This window comes from Dioscorea cayenensis, chromosome 24 (assembly GCF_009730915.1).
Source record: "Dioscorea cayenensis subsp. rotundata cultivar TDr96_F1 chromosome 24, TDr96_F1_v2_PseudoChromosome.rev07_lg8_w22 25.fasta, whole genome shotgun sequence".
NCBI lineage: Eukaryota > Viridiplantae > Streptophyta > Magnoliopsida > Dioscoreales > Dioscoreaceae > Dioscorea > Dioscorea cayenensis.
In genome coordinates, this window is record NC_052494.1 from 933,423 (window position 1) to 946,403 (window position 12,981).

At 33.5% G+C, this 12,981-nt stretch overlaps 1 protein-coding gene and 1 long non-coding RNA gene across 9 annotated transcripts; both read right to left on the reverse strand.

The window, feature by feature from the left end:
- Positions 1–230: 230 nt before the first annotated feature.
- On the reverse strand, positions 231–3,996 carry LOC120252809. 4 transcript variants are annotated; one of them, XR_005534139.1, is made up of 7 exons: positions 3,908–3,996; positions 2,617–2,734; positions 1,752–1,871; positions 1,601–1,670; positions 1,358–1,451; positions 437–485; positions 231–343 (listed from the first exon to the last, which is right to left on the reverse strand). It is a non-coding gene; the product is annotated as an uncharacterized LOC120252809 (long non-coding RNA). The 4 variants fall into 4 exon arrangements; XR_005534138.1 differs by lacking the exon at positions 3,908–3,996 and having other exon boundaries at positions 2,617–3,243; XR_005534140.1 differs by lacking the exon at positions 3,908–3,996 and having other exon boundaries at positions 1,358–1,478; positions 2,617–3,243.
- Positions 3,997–4,790: 794 nt separating this feature from the next.
- LOC120252787 lies at positions 4,791–10,442 on the reverse strand. Of its 5 annotated transcripts, none has more exons than XR_005534135.1 (10): positions 10,192–10,442; positions 8,569–8,611; positions 8,404–8,493; positions 8,159–8,286; positions 6,971–6,978; positions 6,519–6,832; positions 6,385–6,422; positions 5,921–6,278; positions 5,113–5,241; positions 4,791–4,946 (listed from the first exon to the last, which is right to left on the reverse strand). XR_005534135.1 is itself a non-coding variant. In XM_039260947.1 (10 exons), exons 5-9 carry the CDS (start codon positions 6,562–6,564, stop codon positions 5,134–5,136), a joined length of 417 nt encoding a protein of 138 aa, XP_039116881.1. In that variant the 5' UTR covers positions 6,565–6,978; positions 8,159–8,259; positions 8,404–8,493; positions 8,569–8,611; positions 10,192–10,440; the 3' UTR covers positions 4,791–4,946; positions 5,113–5,133. The 5 variants fall into 5 exon arrangements, 3 of the variants coding, with proteins under 3 accessions (XP_039116881.1, XP_039116879.1, XP_039116880.1); XM_039260947.1 differs by having other exon boundaries at positions 5,921–6,076; positions 6,210–6,278; positions 6,519–6,978; positions 8,159–8,259; positions 10,192–10,440; XM_039260945.1 differs by having other exon boundaries at positions 5,921–6,076; positions 6,210–6,278; positions 6,519–6,978; positions 10,192–10,440.
- Between the last annotated feature and the right edge of the window lie 2,539 nt (positions 10,443–12,981).

The following is a 12,981-nucleotide window of genomic DNA, read 5'->3' on the forward strand; positions in this document are numbered from 1 at the left end:
GAAAAATATTCATTGGTTTTGAAAGTTTTTGACTCATTCAACTGATCCTCAGGGTTTCCAGTTTTGTAAGTTGGTTTAAAGGAATCAGTTATGACAATTTCCTAGATAAATCCAGTTGGGCCACTTTCAGCCTATAGTTTGCCTGTGCAGTATCCTCCAGGATGAATTTCTTTTCACATAAGACTAATCCTTGGGAAATGCAAAAGCCACCCTATCTATTTTATTGATGGGTCAGCATCTGCTGTTAGCTGATGGAGCAGATATATGACCTTAGGAGTGAAAAAACATAAGTAACCTGGGCTTCAGATGGAATGCAACAAGCAACCAATTTTGAAACCAAAAACTGCAACGCTCAGCACAAATATAAGAATTAATAGCTAAAATATTACTAAACTATGGTGATAGAAAATTGATAGTACATGATAAGGATGAATACCTGAAGTTGTTCGCCAAGCACATTGAATGCTTCTTTTGTGGGGTTTCTCCTACAAGTGTCAAGCAAAATAGATATAATACCACAACATTGGTTTCCCAAGGATTGGCTCCTGATAAAATACCCCACAATGCTAAAGATATAACTGCAAACAGCAATAACAAATTGTAGCCCAGAAGACACAAACCCAGGGGACTCCAAAAAGAAAATTATTAATTTGATTACGGAAAAAGTAGATAACTATCTAAGTCCATATAGGCCATATTAATAATACATGCAACTGTTAAAGCACAAGAAGAGTGTGTCAACTCAAGACTCACCAATCTGTGAGGAAAACCGTGAGTCAAAAGTCATGGTTTAGTTCCAAGGAGTTGGATCTCATTCATTTAATACTTTGCTGTTTTCTAGGCCTATTTAATGTTTTGCTAAGTCCCTAGACTGTTAAATTCTCTATGTAATTTCCTATATACAGCTTCCTCATAAAGCTGTGTCTAGTACCTTTGAATGATGAGGGAAAATAGCAAGTGCAGCAGCACTCTACTACTTAAAAAAATCTATAGTAATTCTACTTCAATATCTTTTTATCCAACACAATCACGGTCAAGAATAACCTGTTAGGTGTTCACCACCTGCCGAAACAATTCACCACCAACCACATGTATATGCACACATACCCGCCATCACCACAACATGTCATTAGGTGAAAAGAATGGTGTCATCAAGCTTGTTTTAAAACCAATCGCATGAAATGGCACAATGCATCATGTACAATCAAACTAGTAAAGAAAATGAAAAGGCTCAATCAACATGATTATGCCCAAGAAATGCATAAAGCAACAGTTATTCCGTCAGCCAAAAAATAAAAAATAAAAAATAAAATCCAGTAATGAAACCCAACAGTAAAGAAATTTACAAACAACTCACATTGAAGTGCAAGAAAGTGCTGCTGTATACCCAATTACATCAATAAGAACCTCAATTGTAGAGAACTTATGCCGCTTGAGATGAGGATGGGCCGCTGAAGAAATTTGATAGTGGATTTATACTAGAAAATATATGTATACAATAAATTAAACTTAACAAAATCAAATTTGAATTACAAAAATTATGAAATCAACAAGAAAAATTTCAGTATGAAAAATGTTATCATAGATGAGAAAGAATCACCTTGAAAACTGTATCAGGGAGAAAAATGTTTATCTGATTAACAATGCCTTTTTAAGTATTATGATCATCCCTAAGTGATCAAAACAAATAACATGAGGCAACTACATTAATAGGCAAAGATGAGAAAAGAACTGGCAAAAGGATAAAGTACTTCTCTAGAAAACCATCAGCAACACTTTTGACTGAAATGTAACAATCATTTTGGAGAACAAAGGCATTGATGGGTCAACAGAAGATGAAGCAAGAGACAAAAGGAAGCTGACAGTTGAACCTACATGAAAAAAATCAGAAATAGGAAGCAAATAAGAAATAAAAAATCACACTAACTTCAGAATAGAATGTTGCCAGTAAGATACAATAGCCATCTTCCATGGTTCACTAATGGCATGCAAAGGTGATCATAATTTCCAACAGAAAAAAGTACTTCTCCTACTAAGTGACTTAGTCATTAATACTATGAATCTAATTGAAATGAAATATAAGGCAAAGACCATAAGCCATCATACAGGGCACTTCACTGAAAGCGTGCTTTGAAAGGGATAACTTTTCTAGCCAGCCTGCTAGTTTTCATTGACAGCTCAGATGCTATCAAAGTGAGCAAGAGATAATAATGCCAATCAAAACAATGAGCGCTCCCACCAAAGAGATAAGAATCCTACTCTTTACTAAACAAAACATAAATATAATAAAAAAATAAAATAATCATGAGTATGCTTCTATATCAGCATTGATTTTGCTTTGGAAAGGGAGAAAAATCTAATGATCAAGAAAACTACCAAAGTAATAACATCTCAACACGAGATATTTGTTTCCGCAAGCAACTGGCCTTAAAACAACTGAAGCAAAGGCCAGGTGAGCATAACAATATAATAGGGGAAGATAATATAATTTGCTCGATTTACATCAAAAAAATGTTAACAGTGTTCATATGTGAAAAGAAGCAACCAATAAAAAAAATGAACAGAATTTAAGAAGGCATTGAAAGGTAGAAGAAAAGAGAATGGGTATCTACAAACCATGTGTTCTCTTATAAGGTCATCCATTCAAGCTCCGAAAGTTTACCAATCTGCAGACTTGAATTACAAAGAGCAATCCCTACCATTTCCTTTTCTGGATGTTCACTGGAATGCAGGGCTGTACAAATTGCAAATATTGACACAAAATATTCCTTCACAAGAAAAATCAAAGGCTGACAAGTAACCTGAATAAGGTCTCCCTTAATTTAATTTTAAAATATCAAAAGACTTATAAAACAAGGCAGTATTTGACATCAAGGAATTCTACCAAATGAATAAAGATAATAATAACAAAAGGACTTCAACTAAATACTCAAGCATTGAATAAAGGAGTCAACATGACTTCTCCAGGTCATTATGCTTTTACTACGAATTAACAAGAAAAGACAAAGAAATTTATATTGGTTGAGAAAATAAGCACAGAAACAACAGAACCTCACAAACAGAGAAAACACAAGTACTTGGGTGAAAAGAAGAACAACGATAAAATTGACATGGAATTCACCTTTGTCACCAAATCAAGTTCCGTTATCTTCCCTGCTCAAAATTCAAAGCAGGGAGTAACCATGGACAGCAAGATCGCATGACATATTTTGCTTCTGAGTTGGTCATAAATAGATCTCGTATATGCAATGTTCTCAGTTAAAAAGTAAAAAGCATCTCAAAATGTAGCCAAGAAATATAAGAGAAGCTATGAAGGAAATGACAGAATAAAGTGAAAAATATTCTTGGCAAATATTGGATCCAAACTTCAACGAATCAAGTTGAGATGATGTTACATGATGACAGAATATCTACACCAAGACATACTATTTAACTTATTGATCTTTTAACATTCAATAGTAAAAATTCCATACATCAGATCTGATTTCAATTCAAACTCATCCTCAGCCAAAATTCTAACCAAAGTAAACAATAAAACATGATAGGACAGAACAGAATTATTCACTCAAATGGCATTGCACAATTCTGAAATGCAAAAATAAGTCCAAAGACAATAGCCCATGTCAACTCCTTCGCAACAAAAAAGAGAGATTTTTAAGTGCCAAAATGAGGATATAATTTTATCAAGAAACCTATTTTTAATATGAAAAATATACTAGATACATTAGAAAATAGCTCATCAATTTTACCCAAGAATTCTATATCGGCGGAAAGAAAATGAGACATCAACCAATTTCTCCATGGCTGGAATATGGAAGCAAAGTTAAAAACTAAATGAAGTGTTTATCAACAATTGTAGTTCACATTAAGGTCTAAGCGGCACATAAAGCAGAAAGGCATGCATTACCTCTACAAGTGCCATCAAGCTCATCTCATAAGCTACCCAACTTAAAATAATTGAGCCAATTAAATTCCTCCAACTACTGTACAGTGTAACAAAAGGCTCCATTAGATATTAACATTGCAATTTTTAAATGACTATATAAGTTATTGCGAGTAAACCATAAAGTGTAATTTTGAGATAAGAATAACTAAGTGATTTTTATCACGTGAATCAACCACAATGTACCGTGTGATAATCACTATTGCCAAGCATAAGCTGCAAAATTAAAAGATCTTTTTACGAATGCTAAATAACAGACTCAAGCATCATTCACAAGTAGGCTATATAAATTGCACATCACCATATCCTAACAATAATTTAAAACCACAAACCAGCCACTGACCTTAGTCCTAGATGCGTACTGGAGTTGTCTCGATAGATTATCAATTAGGGCATAAGCCAATTTCCTGCAGAAAATTAGTTATAATATGAAAGCAAAAAAAAAAAAAAGAGTGTGACGCCCAAGCATACCTGTGATATGAATGAACAGCTACAACCACGCAAATTATGAACACGGCCTGAGGAATTGCATCAAAAATTAATGATAAAATTCCATACCTAAAAGATTTTATGTATATGAACCATCTAGACCTATTCCCATCTGTCTATATGCTGGAAAGGAGCATGACATGCATTCAAACTTCCTAATTGGATCAAACAAATGTCATTTTGCCTTTTATAATCCTCGGAATTATTTCTGACATAGACAACTCAAAGTCATGCAAAAAACCTACACACCAGTTAACATTAAGGGAAACATACCAAATGACAAATGAACACTAAGAAGTAAAAGTAACAGGTGCTGTAGATAATTGAAAAGGATCTCAAAACATGCCATAACCCTCTATTTCAACATCTTCACTGGACAATGCAACATGAGCAAGAGTTATGAGGGCAGTCTCCCTCAGCTGGAAGAGGCAGATTACCAGCAACTAACACCTCACCACCACTTTTAACCGGTTTCTCTTTTGATGCGCTCAACATCTCAAAACCAAAATTTGAACTGCAACAGAAAGTCTAAGCTAAATATCCTTAACAGCCTATGAAATCTATAAATATTCAGCTAGCATATAATTGATTGCAAGCATGTATATAGATGCGTGCTAAAATTCCACAAATAACAAGCATGATTTCTAATAAAATGAAAAGCATGGCAATGCCATGTGTACCAAATATCATGGAACAACGCATCATGCCCATCCCAAGTCTGGAAAAGAACTTGTATTCTTCTTGCAAAGAAAGAACCTGACACGATAATCACAATCTTGAAGCATAGAAATAAGTCTTTCAACCACAACCTAACACAACACAGAAAAAATAATACTATTGTCAGCTACAGCATAAGTAACATGCAAGTGAGGTTGTCATGTCCAAACAAGCGACTGAAGATGAACTCGGATATATGGAAAATGACTTTTCTAGGGAAGAAGGCATGGTTTGAAAGTACAATCTCAGGTTATTTATGCTGATCTCTCTTCACTTGACCTATCAAATACTATTCACAGTACCTTATAAACCATTCAAAAATTTGAGTGAAAAGAAATTGCAGTTGATGTTAACAGCTAAAAGGATGAAAACACAACAATGGATTCAGGCCTAGAGAAACTATTATGGTTTCAAAAAGTTCAATTGATACTTCTAACAAAATAGGTTTCATCCACATAGTTTAAGACCATGATTTACAGCGATTCAAGAAACTCATAATAATCAAAAAGAGTTTCTCAAAGGCAGGCAGGAGCACTGAACACACACACACACACACACACACACACACACACACAGGCATTTGGGAAACAATGCTAAATAGTTAAGCGCAACAATTCAGACCTATACATTTGCATATTAGTATTAGGATATGAATTATTCCACATAAATGCAGTGTTCATAAATAGAGCCAATGTAACAAAGACAATACATTCAACCACTGAATCCTGAACACTTGGAATGCAATACTTAACTATAGGCAAACAACAATACCTCATCATTATTGACCACTTCCTCACTGCATTGCTTGTCATGAGAACTGGAAGAAGGAACTAACGATCCCAATAAAGCACATGAAGAGGATAACATGCTAGCATAATGATAGCTTAGACTTGAACTGGTATCCATCATATTGTTAATTACATTAACCTATGCAGAAACAAAGACATCAAAGCAGATTATAGATAGAGATTTGACAAATAGATTGCATCACAATTAATGTTCCAATATCTGAAGATCAACTTATGAATATAATAAAATCATAAGAGATATTTCAATGCACCAAGTTAGAAAGACTTCCAGTGGATTGTGGAAAACATTTACAAAGATTGAAAAGGATATGTTCTGCAACCTGCTTGATGGGCAAAAAACATCATAAAACATTAATCACACGTACCCCAGGATAGAAACTGAATAAGAAACACAACCAAAAGATCATAACATGAAGATAGACTGACCTCTGCATCATTTTCCGTTCTCATGAGATCAAGCAAAACTTCCCATGTAAAGATAGATAAAACAGGGAAAAAATATGAGCAAGCTTTTACTATTTCTATCCTCAACTGCCAAGGAGACAAAAAACATAACTTACATATCACTGCTTCAAACAGCCAAAGCATCTGCATCTTTAGAATCATCAGTCACATCTAACTCCATATCAATAAGCTGTGCACTAGGTTCACTCATGGAATAACGATTTTCAAGTGAAGGCAAAGTAAATAGAGATAAATCTGTCAAATCAATCCTTGAAAGGTCTGGAAACAGTTTAGCTAGAGTTTAGCTAGAGCCAGCAATAGCTTCCCAATTTTGGAAGAAATCGTCCAAGTAGTTTATAGTTCTTATCTCAACAATGTGGAAAAAGCAGGCTGGACAGAAATCTTTGAAGGGACAATAACGATAACCCAACTGCATACAAAATAAAGCTTAAACCAACACAAATATTACAATGAATTCCTTTATAGTTCTCCTCTAAGATGGATGCCATATGATCCAGCAACTTTATAATATACTGTGACACCTTACCAATGAACAAGTTGTTATCACCTTTTATGCTGCAAAAGCAATGAATACAAAGTAATCAGCAAAAAGAGGAGCAAAGGAAATTAAAACCAATATCAGTGCCTCAATCCACTTACAGTCATGTATTAAAAAAAACCCATAAATCAATAAATTGATGTTGCAGCTCAACCAGGAAAATCAGAAAATATTACTCTCAGGATGATGGCACATCTTAAAAACTAGCAAGGCATAAGGTTTAGGTTAAGCTAACCTTCTCTAAAGTTCCTTTTTGCTGATCGATTTTCATTATTTTGAAAACTTTGACCAAAGTGACATGGAGAAACAAGTTGTGTGGCTTGTCTCTAACATATCGTGTGCATAGGCAATTTAACTCAAAGTAGTTTTTTTTCTTTCCTTTTATGCAATCTAAAATGTAAAACAAGTCTTAGTTGGTTTAGCCCTTTTCTTATAATTCTTAGTTGAGAAGATTTCTAATGAGTAATCAACAATGCCTTGGCATCTGCATGTCATGGCTGAAAGACAAGCAAGTACTTAAATATACTACATGTTATTGGTCAATAGGTATTCTTCTCATAGTATGAGCAATTTGCCAGGATTTGTTGATGTGTTAAACTCAATAATCTTGGAAACAAAACTTTTAAGAGCCAAGCATATAGCTACCAAGCCTACAAGCAATGAAGACCTTTCCTCAGGGGATTTAAAAAAAAAAAAAAAGTAACCTCAAACAAGCATGCAATAAAAGCCCTAGGCACCACAGAACTAGTAACATCGATTTGAAATAGTATGTTTACTACTCGCCATACAACCAACTAGCCCAAGTGATAAAGTGATAATCATATTTATCATTTTCTACTCCCAATGGTTAAGGAACGCAATTTGGTATCAAGTGGTTAAGGAATACAATTTGATATAAGGACTAATAGAACAGCACTGGAAGAGGCATTGTGGCACAGCTATTTTTTTATATAATGCATGATATGACCCCACTAGAAGTTAAATAAAACATTTGAATAAATAAAAGCCACAAAGAATGTGAAACAATCAACAAATAAAACATCCCATATAGGCAATAATAAAATTAAAAAATTAGTCTATGAGCATTAGAAATGGCAAGCATATCTTCTGAATATCCCAACTACAATTTATAAGTTCTAAGATTTAAACAAATAAGAGCTGAGAAGGATGTGAAATTACCAACAAATGAAACGTTACCTTGTTAAAAATGAGCCATATATGCACTTGCCAAAAAGGAGCATATGTGCATCAGGGATGACAAGCCTTCTTCTCAATATCCCCATTAGAAGCTATAAGTCCTAAGATAAATTCCTCCATTTCAAAATCTGCCTTGGGAAATGAACAGTATGGTGATGCTCACTTTGGAATATGAGAAAGAAAAAAAAACCGACAGACATTATGAGCACAATGAAGAATAAACTGACAGGGCACTAAAGAAGCACCTGACTTGTAGTTTCACTTTTGATCTCCGCTAAATCTTTTGTGGAACATTCTAAGATTCCATCTGGAAGCCCTTCATTGACACCATCCATCTACAGCAAAAAATCAGAGTGAGTTTACGAAAGAAGTTTAAAATAATAATGTTTCAATCTACACTCACATAATACCTTATTCCATTTACCTGCAATCCCCGGAAAAATAAACACCTTCCTGATATAAATAAGAAATGGAGCACAACCAGCACAGAGAGAAAACAATGATATTCAAAAGTTAGGCTAAATGAGGAATTCAAGCACAGAAAACTAGGAGCGTATCAAAATACAAAGAAAAATATGCATTAGTCATGAAAGCCTGTACAAGATAACAACAACATGCAGTATTTCATATTAGACATTAGGTTCACATTTTATAACAATATATTTGGTAGTAAGTTGATCTTTTGAAAAGAAAACTTTTTTTTTTGTTGGATAAAAGTGGATAAACCACAAGGGGAACATTTTAACTCGTAAGTAATGTGGGAACTAACTAGAGTTCAGACAATAAAGCACTCAAAGTTAGTTCATCCACATCCACTGGAAGAAAAACCTGATGTGGCAAAACAACACACATAATTCATACTACAAAGAATAAAAGCATCATAGAATGTTCAAATGAGAAAAATTAAATGTGAAGCATAAACGGCTCCACCAAAGGCATTTTCCGTTGAATCAGCCTAAAATAGAAGATTGTGTTAAATTTGGGCCATGCTATCAGAAGATATAATGTCCCCAAGCATTGAAGCCCTAAAATAAATTTCAAAGCTAGAAAAAGACAATGAAGTCAGTGTTGCATGAAGCCTATCCAGGAAAAAAAAACATGAAGTCGTTGAAGCATGAGACATTGTAGCGAATTTCAATCATGATTCAAAAAAATAAATGTCCTATAAGAATCAATGGCAACATTATCATTGTGATAAAGCATAAAATACTCATGCCTTAGGAAGAATTATATAAGTGAGAAAATCAGCAAAGCAACATAGGAGAGGTCCACAACAGGTGGAAGATTTAAAGCTATTTAATTAAGCAAAATAAGTTTAAAAAAAGGGACATTCTCAACAACTGCATACTTGAGGACTTATATATAAAATTGCCATGTGTAGAAAAATTCAAAACTTAACAAGTATATATTGTGAATATGGACAGATTTAGGAACCACCTTTGGCTTTAAACATGAAATAGCTGGATGTTGAGCAAGAAAACAAATATTCAAATTAGCCATATTTTACAGACAACAAAGCGAGCAAGAGCTTCTAACCTACAAAAGGTTTAAGTGGTTGTTGTACAAGGACAAATAAAGGGTGAAAACTCAAAATTAAAAGGAAAAAAAATGGTGGCAAGCATTGGTTTAACCAATAGAAAAACTTAGTTAACAGGGATTTAAGAGGAACAAATAAAGTTAAATTCTGCCACCAAAGAGGAGAAAAAATGGTGGGAAAGCTCAAAATCATCATAAAACATGCCACTAACAATCAGGACAGAGATATTTAGAGAACTCAATAAGCCAAAATGCTGAGGCAGGATAACAATAAATGCATCATTTAGATAATAAATAAACATGCCAAGTTCAGTTAGAAAAAATAATAGATTTACTAACCCTCCTTTCTGAAAACAATAATGATGTCCTCAGGGCAGAATTAACTTTAAAATATAATCATATCTAGTTCATTGTAGAGAAAGTAAAGAAACTACCCAAAGTTAAATAACATAAAAGGAAGGAAAACATCTCACTGAGCAGTCCAAAAACAATTTAACCTGAGAACTTTGGATCTTCTGCGCATTGAATTGCACTTCTAAGAGTGTTTGGCATATAACAACTTTGGCTGCTTTTTCTTGCTCGAAGATATCTCCAACTTTACACATTTTATGAGCAATGTAAGTAGAAAAGCGCCATGTTTCAGCTGAGAAACAACAAAATGGTCCAATATTACTTCAATCCAAATTTATTCAATATAAAACAGAAATTAAAAAAAGAAAACTAAGAAATCGAGATAACCGTGATGCATCCCTTCAGCCTTAATCTTAGCAGTGTTTCGACCAACAAGTTTTGCAAAAATCCAATCAACCTCTCACTCTCCAGCCAGCTACTCAGAAGCCTCGCGCCCCTCCTGGATACCATCAACACAATAACAGATACATGCATAAAAAAAGAATGAGAAAACAAGAAACAAATCAAAGGCAATGGAAAGATAGAATTAGGGTTTAAGAGAGGCATAAGTCTCGGATCTTGGCTTTGTCTGAAGAAAGCTTGGAAATGACATCCTGAACATCACTGAAGCTTGCCATAGATCTCAAATAGAGCTCAGGCGATCATCGATGATATCAGGGCTTAGGGTTTCGAGGACCGGCGAGAGAGCGAAAGAGAGAGAGAGAGAGAAGCGAGAAGGGCGGGAAGTGTTGGAAAAGAGGAACTCGGGAACAGAACGTTGTCCTCGTTCCCATATATATAGACATTGTTAGCGGATTCGGTAATAATATCTAAATCCGAATCCAATATACAACGGTTAAATATATAATAATGAATATATATATATATATATATATATATAGAATGTTAGCGGATTCGAGTAATAATCGCTAAATCCGAATCCAATATTCACAACGGTTACAAATCAATATGATTTGATATAATGAAGATCCCTATTTATAATAAAGGTATGTTTCCACAAATATATATATATATATATCATATATTTTATTAAAAAAATTCAAATGTTTAAATATTGTGATGAATGATGATGAAGATCTAATTCATAACGGGTTAAAGATGGATGTAAATGGATTCGAGTGACATTACTTATATATATATATATATACTTACCTAGATTTGAAATCTATGGACGTTTTAAATCTTGGGATTTCGGATCATCATCCAAATTAGGTTGATTATCTATATAAACATCGATACATCTTTTTACATTGCTCACGATCATCGAGATAACTACTTTGTAGAGCGCGGTTTCTACTGCGTACAGAATCTGAGTCCGATACCATCCGATTTGGCTATTATGCGACATCCTGGATTTGAAATCTCAGGACGTCCCTAGATGATGAGTCCTCTATATGATATATATATATATATATATATATATATATATATATATATATATATATATTATACATTTGAATTCAAATACCAAGGTTAAAAGATTATGTAAATATGTACATTCAAATGAGTTTGTTGTAATAATAACAAATATCTCATTACAATCCGAGGTTAAAAGAAATAATAATTATTGTAATGGAATTTTATTTGTGTTTAATTAAACATTATATACCAATTCCAATGTAAAATTAATATTTTTTGCATATTCATATTCTTATATCTGTTCTTTTTCCCCTTTATATATTTAGGCATTTTTCCTTTTAAATATTTTTTTCCTCAAATTTTTAATTTTATATTTATGACCCACGTTTATTCATGCATTTCCTCATTTTTCTTTTTATGTTGATCCATACTCTGATTAGATCAATGTCTGTGTTTCTGTTTATATTGATGCTAGCTCACTGAACTATTTAGCTATTTTAGGACATAATGTGAATCAATTTGATTAAAATGATAACAATAATATATCTTCTGAACTTAGTTGAGATCACATTAATTGAGGAGAATTAACAAATACCAAAAACAAAATATGTCCCAAATGATTCTGAAAGTTGTTAGTTAACTAAATAACATATAATCTAATTCTATTATTTTATGACATAAAATTGTCATTATGTGCTTAGATAGCTCACCGTAGTTGAACAAAATTGGATCAGAGGCTCATGGAATTAGCATGATAGTGTGTGTGTGTGTGTGTCTATGAAGTATAAAAATTTTAAATTGATTCTAAAACTTTAAGGATTTAAAAATCAAATGATTAAGAAGAGAAACAGAGAGGATTTGAATATGAAAATAGGATTTATTACTGAAGAATATTTCAGATAACCATATGATAGTTTTTGTGAAAAATAAATAAATAAAGCTTCACACTTGCAAAAGAGATTAGTATTTTGCAATAATATATAATAATTTGATAAAGACAAATCAAAAGTGTCTACACCAATCTAACAAAATGGTACTTCTTCAGATAATGTCAGAATGAGATCCAAATGTATCTGATAGAACCTGATCATGTATCCTTTAGATTAGAGAGTTTCCTTCCAAAATCTGACAGACCGATCGTTTCCGCATGAAACGAATGCAGCCTCTAGTCGGAGAGTGCTCGAGCCAGCGTGGTGCGCCGATGTGATTGGACGGCCACCGGGACACTTTCTCTGCTGTAAGTGTATCCCAAACCACAACCTGCATTATGGTTGGAATTAGCAAAATAGTATGCAATCTTAAATTTCAGGAGGTTCAGAACAAAGAAATGCAACCAAACCTCATTGCTTGATTCATCTACTGATATAATAAAATCTTCGGATTCATTAAAAATAGCCTGCAATGCAACCAAAAGCAGCAAAAATGATGTTGTCTGATTATCCTTAAGAAAACTAAAGCAGAAAAACCGAAAAGCCAGTTCACTAACTTGACAGCGTAATTGAGTGTGAACTGCACCA

Coding starts and splice junctions, on each gene's coding strand:
- LOC120252787 (XM_039260947.1), bottom strand. CDS start 6,564: ATGATTCTAAAGATGCAGATGCTTTGGCTGTTTGAAGCAGTGATAT. Junction 6,279..6,384: donor GAACGGAAAATGATGCAGAG/GTCAGTCTATCT, acceptor CCCATCAAGCAG/GTTGCAGAACATATCCTTTT. Junction 5,242..5,920: donor AAGTGGTCAATAATGATGAG/GTATTGTTGTTT, acceptor GTGTTGTGTTAG/GTTGTGGTTGAAAGACTTAT.